Source organism: Protopterus annectens, chromosome 10.part0, assembly GCF_019279795.1.
Source record: "Protopterus annectens isolate FY-2018-M chromosome 10.part0, PAN1.0, whole genome shotgun sequence".
Lineage (NCBI taxonomy): Eukaryota > Metazoa > Chordata > Ceratodontiformes > Protopteridae > Protopterus > Protopterus annectens.
The window spans coordinates 1,778,568,685-1,778,581,814 of NC_056744.1; the positions used below are offsets into that span (position 1 = coordinate 1,778,568,685).

Genomic DNA, 13,130 nt, shown 5'->3' on the forward strand with positions numbered 1-13,130 from the left:
GTTAGATACACAGCACTGTTATTATTGCTGGTGACAAGGTGAGGGACAGGGGGCTGATTCACTTATTTGGCATGTCATGCTGTCAGAAAATTTGTTATCAGTTTCACTGAGAGTACTGCTGCCTGTGAATGAATTGCCTTTTGTATCAGGTGGCCACCTGAATCAGAGTGATGACATCATCCAAGGTACGGCCGATTGTATGGACAGTATAAAAGTACAGGTAAAAGGTGGCAGTGGTATGTGAGGAAAAAGAATTCAGCTACAAGGAGTGAAGAAGCCACCTTTCTGCTCATCTTGTAAGAACTCTCATTTCTTTTACAGGTATGTAATGTTATGTAAGTAGTTGTGAAACACTACTTCCTGAAACCCAAAACTTTTTTTTTTCAGCAATGACATGTTTTATTTGCTTGGAGTTTTAAAATGTAATAGGTTGCTACATGTCTTTTATTTCTGTTTTTAGTGAAAATGTATTTTCGTTGGCAGTTTTGTTTTTCTCAAAAGACCCTCACAAACCTACTTTGTGATTTTATTCTTTAACTGCACCTTTTCTTTGGTTCTTACCATGAAATTGTAATGTTTGCATACGGTACCTGGCAGTTTCTTTCCTGCTTTGCTATTTCTAAGTCTAACATCATTACTGGTTTATATACTTCATTTCTCTTTTGAGCCCTTTGTCTTCATGATCCTTATTTTGTAATTTTTCATTCAGGGTAGTTCCTTTATTCGCATTTCCCCATATAAATTATTCTGTTAGACTGAAATTGTTTCTCTGCCAGCAATGAAATTGTTGAAATGGACAAATTTAAAATCTGTGTTTAGAAAATTATGGTTTTCCTCGAGTTTATTGACTAAAGAATAGCAAATACTTAATGTTTTGGTTTTCAAAAGACAGGAAGTTGTCTTTTCTTATAGTAATAATGACATCAGCATTGATTTTATTTAAGAGCAGACATTGAGGGGGATGCAGCCAATACCAGGGGTGTGATGGGGCTTGACCTCTCCTATATGTACCTGCATAACTGAAGAAACTACTGGAAATTTCTAAAAGGTGTAATTATTGCTCTCGCAGGCAGGGTTCCAGACAGAGAGAGTCTCTTAGATCGGCTAACTAAAGTGATTTTTATCTGGACTAATCCTTTACACTCTGTTTCTTGTTTTTAATTTGTTGTGCAGAATAAATATAATGATAAAAGAAGGGAAAGTGGACTTTAAGTTATGGGTAATGAATGTGTCCTTGCGTACACAGTCCCATATGTTGGTTAAGTGGTAGCATCTTTGCCTCAGAGATCCAGGATTTGGGCTTAAGTCTCAAGTTCCAGTAATGGATTGAATGGCGTTTACATGTTCATCCTACAACTGGGGAGTTTTCACCTGTCTTATGAGACAGAGGTTCAGATATGGAAAGGAATAGCTGGGTTACTGACATGTAGACAGAGGTTCAGATATGGAAAGGAGTAGCTGGGTTACTTACATGTAGACAGAGGTTCAGATATGGAAAGGAGTAGCTGGGTTACTTACATGTAGACAGAGGTTCAGATATGGAAAAGAGTAGCTGGGTTACTGACATGTAGACAGAGGTTCAGATATGGAAAAGAGTAGCTGGGTTACTGACATGTAGACAGAGGTTCAGATATGGAAAGGAGTAGCTGGGTTACTGACATGTAGACAGAGGTTCAGATATGGAAAGGAGTAGCTGGGTTACTTACATGTAGACAGAGGTTCAGATATGGAAAGGAGTAGCTGGGTTACTTACATGTAGACAGAGGTTCAGATATGGAAAGGAGTAGCTGGGTTACTGACATGTAGACAGAGGTTCAGATATGGAAAGGAGTAGCTGGGTTACTTACATGTAGACAGAGGTTCAGATATGGAAAGGAGTAGCTGGGTTACTTACATGTAGACAGAGGTTCAGATATGGAAAAGAGTAGCTGGGTTACTTACATGTAGACAGAGGTTCAGATATGGAAAGGAGTAGCTGGGTTACTGACATGTAGACAGAGGTTCAGATATGGAAAGGAGTAGCTGGGTTACTTACATGTAGACAGAGGTTCAGATATGGAAAGGAGTAGCTGGGTTACTGACATGTAGATGTTGGAGTAGCTGGGTTACTGACATGTAGATGTTGGAGTAGCTGGGTTACTTACATGTAGATGTTGGAGTAGCTGGGTTACTTACATGTAGATGTTGGAGTAGCTGGGTTACTTACATGTAGATGTTGGAGTAGCTGGGTTACTGACATGTAGATGTTGGAGTAGCTGGGTTACTTACATGTAGATGTTGGAGTAGCTGGGTTACTTACATGTAGATGTTGGAGTAGCTGGGTTACTGACATGTAGATGTTGGAGTAGCTGGGTTACTGACATGTAGATGTTGGAGTAGCTGGGTTACTTACATGTATATGTTGGAGTAGCTGGGTTACTTACATGTAGATGTTGGAGTAGCTGGGTTACTTACATGTAGATGTTGGAGTAGCTGGGTTACTTACATGTAGATGTTGGAGTAGCTGGGTTACTTACATGTAGATGTTGGAGTAACTGGGTTACTTACATGTAGATGTTGGAGTAGCTGGGTTACTGACATGTAGATGTTGGAGTAGCTGGGTTACTGACATGTAGATGTTGGAGTAGCTGGGTTACTTACATGTAGATGTTGGAGTAGCTGGGTTACTTACATGTAGATGTTGGAGTAGCTGGGTTACTTACATGTAGATGTTGGAGTAGCTGGGTTACTGACATGTAGATGTTGGATTAGCTGGGTTACTGACATGTAGATGTTGGAGTAGCTAGGTTACTGACATGTAGATGTTGGAGTAGCTGGGTTACTGACATGTAGATGTTGGAGTAGCTGGGTTACTGACATGTAGATGTTGGAGTAGCTGGGTTACTTACATGTAGATGCTGCATCTTTTTGTCACCTACTTTCAAGATGTACAGTAACAAATGTGCAGTGAACACACTTTATTTCACATAATATTCAGCTCAGTGTAGGTGAAGGGGCATGTATGTCTGCATTTGTGTATGTATGTGCTCATATATATATATATATATATATATATATATATATATATATATATGTGTGTGTGTGTGTGTGTGTGTGTGTGTGTGTGTGTGTGTGTGTGTGAGTGTGTGTGTGTGTGTGTTTGTGTGTGTGTGTGTGTGTGTGTGTGTGTGTGTGTGTGTGTGTGTGTGTGTGTGTAATGAAATAAAGGGAAAGGAAAGAGGGACCACATATATATATATATATATATATATATATATATATATATATATATGGGTCTATATTATATAATCGAAAGCTGATAACTCCGAAGCACAAAACAGCAAAATTCAAACCTCGAATGTTGACAACATCAACTCCACCAAAAAATCCGTAATTACCCAAAACAAAAAAAAAAAAACGTTCTATGCAGGGGGGCTTCCCACCTGCACCCCCACCTCCCGCTACTTAAATATGCCAACTCTGAGATCACACTGCAGTGCAGTAAAGGGAAATCTTCCCTCTATAGCGATCTCCATTCTACGGTTCAACGTTTTTTATTTTCGAGGTTTGACGTTCGAAGTTTTGTGCTTCGGAGTTATCAGCTTTCGAGCTTATGATATAAACCCATATATCTATATGGGGCTGTGTGTTTGATTGCTCAAATGAGCAAATGCCAGTAAAGTTAAAATATTATTTTTACAACTGGTTGCTGTTTTGATCTATAGTTTAGTTTGATGTTTTTTTAATGGGGTTTTGTTAGTGTTGGTAATTTTTTTACTGCATTTTGTTGGGGTACGTTGTTTGTTTTTTCATGTTTTGCTTGGCTGTTTATGTTTTCGAATCTTTGTCAGTGATACATTAATTTCACATTGGCAGTGATTCCCTTTCTAGGGAGATTCCGCCCTTGTTTAAGTTGAGGAGATCATGAAGTTGGCATATTTAAATCTGGGGATTTTTTTGCTTATATTTTTATATTCAATGTCATGCACTTTTGGGTTCAGGATTTTTAAGTTTCTGGTTTGGTTGTTGATTTTCAAAGCTAGAATCTTATCTGTCTGTCTATGTTTGTATTTATCTGCCTATCTACAAATCTGTTTGTATACATACATTTGGTATGAAGACTACAAAAGTATCCAGCAGAAGGTCTGTAGGGATAAAAGTTGGGAAACAATCTCAAATGCAGAAGATAAAGTCAAATCATTGGTATGTTGATATAAGGAAGAGTAAGAGAAAAAGACAGAAAGCAGTAGGGTCTGCACAGAACGTAGGTCATGTAGGAAAATGATAAGATAAAAGTGAAACATCTGAATGAAAATGTCAAAGTGTGAGGAGTTCGAGGCAAAGTACAGACCTACATAAAAGCCATTGGATAACTGATCTGTCGCTCTCTAAAACTGCACAGGGAGCATTTAACTGTTTTTGTGTGTGTGTGTGTGTGTGTGTGTGTGTGTGTGTGTGTGTGTGTGTGTGTGTGTGTTTGTGTGTGTGCACTTGCTTGTGTGTGAGTGAGGTGCTGCAGGGAAACTGAATGTGAATATAAATTTTGGGCAGCTATGTCCTATGCTGACAATTACTAAGCCTGCATCTCATTTAACAAAAGGAACGGAGAAACCTTTTCTTATTTTAACGAAGGGTAGGTATATCCTGGACACAATACCACTCCATGATGAAGATTTCATGAAGCTGACTGTTAATTAAAATGAGTTCCAATGTCCTAGTAAAGTAAAACGTGGTACACACTACTGGGCTTGGTATCTCTTCGCTGGGATGGTGAGACAGCTGCACGCAGGTGTTGGGAAGTGAAAACTTTGGTACGCGGGAATGAATGCATAACCTAATGAGCAACTGTGTAAAAGGCAGGCACAGAACTGGGACTACACACTAATTATGGCATGACAGTTTTTAAGTATTTCAGCTATGGGTCAAAATCAGGACTACTTATGTCTTTTGCTAGGTAGCTTATGAACATGAAATGCAAAATATTAATTAAAATTGCTGCTGGAATGCATGTACAGTATCAAACATTTTTGGTTGCCCAATATGACTAAGTTATAAGGGCCAGTTACAATTATAAATTGTGGTGGGGGTCACCTCTTGAAAATGGTGTGTAGTGGATACTATTTCATGGGCACATGCAAGAAGCATCTCTTCAAACGTCTGAAGTAGAATGAACCATAATTAAGTATGTAAGTAATAACTGATTAATTCATCCATGCATTGATAATTATGTGTGTAATGAAGTGCCAAAATCAAACAGAGAATGTACGTAGAAATTAAAGACTGAAAATTAAAACATAGGTTTGGTGTTTTTTTCCTAAATTACATGCATAATATATCAAGCTAGCTCATAGTACTCTAAGGTATGCATTGCATTACTAATTGTTGAGTATAGTTTCAGTTTTTGTTTCACATAAAGGTGGTCAGAAGTTATTACTCCTTAGGTAAAGTCTAAAATGTCAAATAGCCATTTAATTAATGTAAGAATATATGAATCAGTGTTGCTACAATTAAATGTTTTAACAAAATGTATGTGTTTTGTCCCTTCGTAGCTTACTGTAGAAGTTGGGGTTAACCTCCAGAATGGCATCAAGTGGCTTGCAAATCTTTGGCCTATGTCTATCAGTGATTGGTTGGATTGGGGCGATTGCATGCTGTGCAGTACCCATGTGGAAGGTCACTGCTTTCATTGGCCAAAGCATAGTGACAGCTCAGACTGTCTGGGAGGGTCTGTGGATGAACTGTGTGGTACAGAGTACAGGACAGATGCAATGCAAAGTGTACGATTCTATGTTAGCTTTGCCACAAGACCTTCAAGCAGCCCGTGCTCTGACCATTGTGGTCATTATTTTAGCCATCATTGGAATCTTTGCTGCCATTGCTGGTGGTAACTGCACCAACTGTGTGGAAGATGAGAACACCAAGGCCAAGGTCTGCATAGTGGCAGGGATTATCTTTGTCCTGTCTGGTATACTTCTGCTTATCCCAGTCTGCTGGACTGCAAATGTTGTCATCCGTGATTTCTATAACCAGTTAGTACCTGCAGCCAATAAGAGGGAGCTGGGAGCTTCCCTTTACATTGGCTGGGCAGGTGCTGCACTGCTTCTGATTGGTGGAGGTCTACTATGTTGTAACTGCCCAAAAAAGGACAATTACTCAACAAAATATACTGCCAGCAAACCAAGTCAACTAAACCATGTATAGTTCATGCCTTGGTAGGGACTGTTTATCACAAACAAACACAGACTTTGGACCATTCAGCAACTCCCTGTGTCTCTGAACAGTTGAGAAATGGCAACACGGAGTCCACTCTTTATGGCAATGCTGTGTCTGCTGAAGGTCCTGACCTCTTTGTCTAATATCTTCAGCAATAAAAATAATATGCATAAAAATGTCTGACTGATTCAAAGAAAGAGACAAGACTGTCTGTTCATTGGGTTTGCCCTGTCAAGATAAGAGTATGTTGCTATGAATCAATATTTGTATCATTGAAATCACTGTCATCCCCACATCCTGACGTTGCAATCCTGAGCATGTTGCATGACCCCCTAGCATTTTACTGCTGTGTTTCTATGGTTTTAGTAATGTAAGGCCTTTTGTGAAGAATTCTGCTGCCATTCTCTGTACACTGTGGTCAAGTAAAGTGCAAAAAGTCTGAAACAGAATGCTGTTACCATGCGACTGACCTGGTGTCATTTCTTTAATAAAAAAAAGAGAAAATTACAGTGAGTGCTAATGTCCTCTCATGATGGGAACGTGAGGGGGAGGTCATATGTATGTAACCAAAGGTATCCCCCCCCCATTATTCTTCAGTTGTAACAAAGCCTGAGCCCTACAGACGTGCAGTAAGATATCAAGGTGTCACATTGTGTATTTAGTTTCAGACAAGCACAACATATTTATAATATTTGATGAAAACTTTACTATTGTCTATAGTCATAGTTAAGATTATAGTCTTTCATATTTTGACTTTTTTATGGCATCAGTATTTTACTAAGAGGCTGTTAACTGCCTTTTTTGGTCCCCTCAGACCTCATTTGTACTGTCTCAGCCCTCAGTTCACACTAGGTCTACCAGCCATCTTCCTACCCCCCCCTCCCGGACTTACTCCATTTTTGCTGGGGCTGCTCTTCGTTCCTAAGTACATCCTGGCATCCTGGGGGCTCACCTCAACTGTGTTTCTATCTAAGAAGTATTTTTTTTTGTTTATGTACTACCCACTTTCCTTTCCTTTCCTTGCACCCCCATGCTCATTGATTGTACCCATGGGCAATTCCCCTCTTTGGACCAGGCCTATCCTAGGGAGCTTAACAATGAGAACTGCCCAACAAGACACACCTACTCATCCCTTCCCTGCTGGTCAGTCAGCTGCCCAAACCTGTAATCAAACCCAGGTTGGCTGGGCCGTAGTCAGGGTTTAATCCCTCTACGCCACAAAAGTGGCATAAGGGGCTGGTAACTGGTTTTAAACAAGTAACATCACCTCCAGGCAACTATCTAATTAATCACTGCACATGTATTGTGAAGAAAAATGTTGGGTATCATGTCCCAACTGGGCTTTCAGTAACGCCTCAAATTACTCTGATAAAGTTAAACTTGTTATTACAGTTGTATACTGGTATCCCATTGTTATGAGTATAGGCCAATCCAAAAAAATGATTATCCATTATCCAGAATATTATATGCCTTATTCAACTGTAAGTAATGACCACTTCAGGGTTAATGAAGTCTGAATCATTTCTTTCTGTTATGTTACTTGCAGACATTTTTATGAAGTGTTTTAGGTAACGTGCAATGATGCGTCTAATATGATGCATTATGTACTGCTGTGAAACTTTAAAAAATGTACTGATCAGCGTAACTCGTGATTTTGTTTTTGTAATAATAAGAAATATTATTGTATGTATAAAATATGTTCTTTAAGTGGACTAAGTACATTTCTGATGTTTTTTGTGCAAAAGTCAATAAATATTTAACTGTAGACAATCTCGTTTGTTTCATGAGAATTTCATATCAATTTTACTGTAGTAAATGGCGTATGATTATATGAGCATGGACATATAAATAAATATATACACGTGCAGACATGCATGCGTAGATGTGTGTGTGTGTGTGTGTGTGTGTGTGTGTGTGTGTGTGTGTGTGTGTGTGTGTGTGTGCGTGTGTGCAAGTTGTATCAGCTGCAGTATTTATAATACATGTTAATGGTGTCCTTGTCAGAGTTATGACAAAATGGAGTAATCTAGTAGGAAAACTATCTATAAGTAGAACACTGGAATGAACAGAGTTGTCTGGTTCAGGGAAGTCATGTGTGCTCCTTATACAAAGTTTTTTTTTTTTTTTTTTTGGCTTTTTGTGCTAAAACCTTTCTTCAGCTGTCCCAAGCAGATGTAGTGATCCATACTCCATCTCACCCTCCGACGACAATCTCCCGTATCTCTCCACTCTCTGTATGAAATTGTTTTTCTTCAGTTTTTTCTTAACTATGCTTTCCTACAACAGCCATTTCTGATGTTTTCCATAACTTTATGTCCTTCTTTCTTTCTTTATTCTATTCCAGCAGCTTGCCATGTGACAGTTTCTTCCTATATCTCTAAAATTACTTATTTCAGTTATCATGTGATGGTTTATTGCATTTTATTTTTCTGATATTTTTTTTCTAATCTTGTCATTAGGTGAAATTCTTTCATTGGTTCCTTCTATAATTGCATCATATTTTGTTTTCATAATTTAGTTTTCATCATGTGCTTGTTTGTTTATTATTTTATGTTTTATCCTTTCTTTATTTGTTCGCTAGTAGGAGACATAATTTGCTCGAAGACTGATTATCATGGATATTTTTGTCTAAATCATAAGAAAGGAGTAATGCAAGGATGATGTTTTTCTCCATTAATAATTACTTTGGCCCTGACAATTACCCTTACTAGATTTGAATACATAATTTGTGGGCTGTCACCTGGACATTATCAGAACAGAATATCTGCATGTACAGATGAGCTGCTATTACCAATATTAGCCTCATGAAGTTAAGTATAAACCACTACATTACCCTCTGGATGGTCAGTTGGTTCACAGATAGGATCTAAGAAGTTAAGATAGGGGAGTCTACCTCCAAAAGAGGCCAGCCACTAGTGGGATCCCTTAGGCTCAGTGCTGTGGCTGCTCCTTTTCGGCATCTATTTCTTGGAGGTTAAGGCAAATGTCAATGATCTCTGTCTGACCAAGTTTGCAGACAATTGCAAACTAGGCGCAGTCATAGAATTCCCTTGTGTGGCACAAATACCCTGCAAGAAGGCCTGACTCAGACAAATAACTGTCGCTAGACCCATGGTCTAAAACTCAACACCAAGAAATGCATAATAGCCTCATTTGGGAAGACAGCTACCTCTGTAAATTACTACATTGACAAAACACCTCTAAGAGTAGACCTAGTGGTTAGGGACAACCCACCCTGGCAATTGATCATCATATGTCTATGGTGGAAAGAAATAAATTCTTTGTTGTACAATTTAAAGCAAGGGTATGTATATAGGTTCAAGGATATCTTCCTCATCAAACCAATAATTGAGTACAAGCCCCCTGTAATCTGTTCCTGACCAAATATATGCAACAACTGGGGCATCCACAGAGGTTCATCACAAAACAATACAAGGTGCAAACAATGAGTCCTACATGGACTGTCTTACCGTGCCCCTTTACTCGGTATCCTACAGGCTGTTGAAATGCGCTCTGTGTTTGGCCTACAATGCATCCTCTGATCCCATTCTGTTCTGCCTGTTGCACATCTGCAAAATAAATAGTGTCAGAATTACTTGATTTAGGGACCTAAACCTTACCTGCAACATAAATAGTGCACACCGGAGGGACAGGTATGTGTCTCAGAAACTATCCCTTCTGTGGAACAGGCTTTCTATCCATATCAAGCAGAGCTTTTCCCTAGCCCAATTCAAGTGTAACTTGGACCAGCAGCTGGGAAATGGGAAATTTACCCCTGGATTTGCACATATGTCTCTAATAACAGAGGCAACCTGTAAATGCATGACTGTCAATTCTCAAGTCTACATATACCCCATAATATAATCCTAGAGTATTAAACTGCCAGATAAATTTGGGAAGCAAAGCTGGGCTTAAAAAGTCACCCCAAGGGTCATCAGCGTAGTATTCACCAATGGACCTATGAAAGTTGATGCCAGATAGAAACTACTTTTGCTGTTACACCCTCAAGAACTGAACACAATATTATAGTGTTGCAGCTAATGAAAAGCTAGAATCATCCTGAAACAGTTCCACCTGGATAGCCTCCAGAATGTCTAATAAGTTTCATCCTGTATTTCTGGGTTTGATTCTGCTCAGTTTGCATTTACTTTCAGTGGGGCTTTGACCAAGTTGCCTAACTAGACAGTACTTCAGTGCCATCCCCAAAAAGAGGCACATATGTGTAGTGGGTTTATGTGATTAACAAATAAGTAAGTAAAAACTGCACAGTATTACACAGGCATGTAGCACAAAGCCCTTTTATTGGCACAGCCACGAGAACTGTATATAATATTACAGTAGAATGTATAATGAACAGCAGGTATCAGGCTGAAAACCTTTCATTGGAACAATGGTTCCAGGACTGGGACAAGATTAAAGGAAACTGATTATGCTGTGTATTTTTTTCTTCCTTTTTTATTTTTGTTAGTATCACATTTGGTTTACAAAATGTGTGCAGTGTTGGCCCTTATTTTCTTGGAAACCTAAAAGGAGATGAAAGACTGAAGATATAACCTTTTGCATCTATTGTGCTAGAAGGTCGTAAAATGTAATTACAGTCCACTTCAAAGATGTAGCTGATTAGAACCTTGAAAAGAAAGCAGCATTGAAATGCATAGATTCAAAGGATGGATGTTGAGATCCTGCGTTTTGGTAGTCTGAGCTTCTTGGCTAAGGTAATTAAGTCCTTATCCACTACAGATGGCAGAATTGACTTAGTTACTTTTTTGTGGGAAAATCAACCGCTAAAATAAGCTGGTATAATGATTTTCTCCAAAAGAAATAATGCAATTGTTTCTTGAGACAAAATTGAACTGGACTGTATAAATATATAAGACTGATTTTTTTCTTGTCTCTTCTTGCTAGACATAAAAATTACCACGTCCCCCTAAGTTCACTATTTGCAGTTACTGATGGTTATCTTCTAGGAATTTATCCCCTGACAAAGACCTTCAAGAAATTGCCCAAGCCTTCACTTCTCATTGCATTGATACTATCCAAAAACGTGTCAATGATTTCTCTCTATAAACTAACAAAAGTATAATCTGCAACATAAACAACGATACACACTTTAACCACTCCTCCCACATCAATTGCAATTCCAACAAAAACCCATCCACTCCTCTATTTACATTACAAACAGTACCCACCTCTCTAGTTCGTAAACTGCTCTCAAAACTAAAACCATGCTCCCCCTCTTCTGATGGCCTTCCAGCTGAATACCTAAAACATGCAGCAAATTCTATAGCCCTTCCGATTAGCATTCTCATTAACCGATCAGTCTCTGAATCATATGTCCCATAACTATGGAAAAACTCAATAATTACTCCCCTTCACAAAGGCGGGTAACACCAGTGATCTATTTAACGACCAGCCCATCTCCATACTTTCACCTCTACCTAAAATTCTAGAAAAGTGTATTCATTCTCAATTGCTAAAACATCTCCCAGACAATAACCTACTCGCACCCACACAACATGGTTTTCGGCCAGCACACAGCACAACAGCCCTACTGTCATTTACCAACACTGTATACAAAGGTCTTGATGCAGGCCTGATAACATCAGTGGTCCTACTAGACCTATCAAAAGCTTTTAATACAGTGTCCCACTTAAAATTACCTTTACAGCTTGAGACCATAAACTGCTCCCCACACACTCTAACCTGGTTCCATAACTATCTGCACAACAGAAAACAATCTGTTAGATAGCAAAGTAAGCAATCCGATTACCTACTCAACAACAAAGGCATTCCCCAAGAGTCTGTTCTTCGGCCCTTGCTTTTTAACATATTTATTAATAATCTCCATAAAGCATGCCTTGAAAGTACACTCATTTAATACGTGGATGATTCAACAATAATTACATCCTCTAACAACATCTCAGATCTCCTAAAGTTAACACAAAATGCGTTTACTTCCATTGAATCCTGGCTTAACGAAGCTCAGCTGCTACTTAATCCCAAAAATTCAAACCTTTTACTCTTCACAACCAAACCTCTTAACTCTAGACTTTAAAATATTCTCTCAAAACAATACAGAAACTGAAATTGTAAAAACAGCCAAACTACTTGGCATCACAATTGATGACAAGCTATCCTTTGAGAATCATATACTCAGCCAAATCAAAAAGACCCATTTTAAGCTTGGCAAACTTTATAGGCATAAACTCTATTTGGACAAGTCTACCAAGTTGAAACTAGCTAATAGTCTACTTCTGCCCTCCCTCCTCTATGGTTGCCCCATTTTCACTAACCTACACACATCTCTCTTGAACAAACTGCAGTCGTGCTACTATAAAACAGCCAAGTTTGTCTCCAACATGGCAACTCGCACACATCATTGTCTGGCCATTAAATCTGTAAACTGGTTTGAGATCCCTCATTACCTACATCACTCCCAACTTACTCTCACCCACAAACTACTAAATAATCCAAACTACTGTACATCTCTTCAAACTATAATACAAGCACACACCCCTACTGGGCATCTTAGGTCCTCTAACAAACAACTCTTAACCATAGCTAAACCCAACAAAAGCGCTGGACAATGTCTCTATTCCCATGCCATGGCCAAACTTCGGAATGCTCTCCCTTTCTCTCTTACTCAACTAGACTCTTTAAAACATTTACATTTGCACTAAAAGAACACTCCCAATAATGTTGTCTGTTCTTGTAGTCATATGATTAAACCACCTTAAATGTTTTGGCCACTGTACACTACAAATACTTTTTCTAACTTAATATGGTTGCATTTTAGACTGTCTTCATATCCAGTCTCTCTTGCTTTCTTTATTTCTGTGACTGAATGTAGAGAATTGATTAAACAGTATTCTTACATATGAGAATATACAAACAGAATTACTAAAAATCTAACACACTGTGTTTATTTTCTTGTATTG

General features: G+C 38.6%; 1 protein-coding gene across 1 annotated transcript; it reads left to right on the plus strand.

Moving 5' to 3' along the window:
• The first annotated feature begins 248 nt into the window (after window positions 1-248).
• On the plus strand, window positions 249-7,936 carry LOC122814011 (claudin-4-like). Its single transcript, XM_044086593.1, has 2 exons — window positions 249-321; window positions 5,529-7,936. Exon 2 carries the CDS (start codon window positions 5,560-5,562, stop codon window positions 6,178-6,180), a length of 621 nt encoding a protein of 206 aa, XP_043942528.1. The 5' UTR covers window positions 249-321; window positions 5,529-5,559; the 3' UTR covers window positions 6,181-7,936.
• The last annotated feature ends 5,194 nt before the right edge of the window (window positions 7,937-13,130 follow it).

Excerpts from the sequence above, each read along its gene's own strand:
- LOC122814011 (XM_044086593.1), top strand. The coding sequence starts at position 5,560 with ATGGCATCAAGTGGCTTGCAAATCTTTGGCCTATGTCTATCAGTGATT.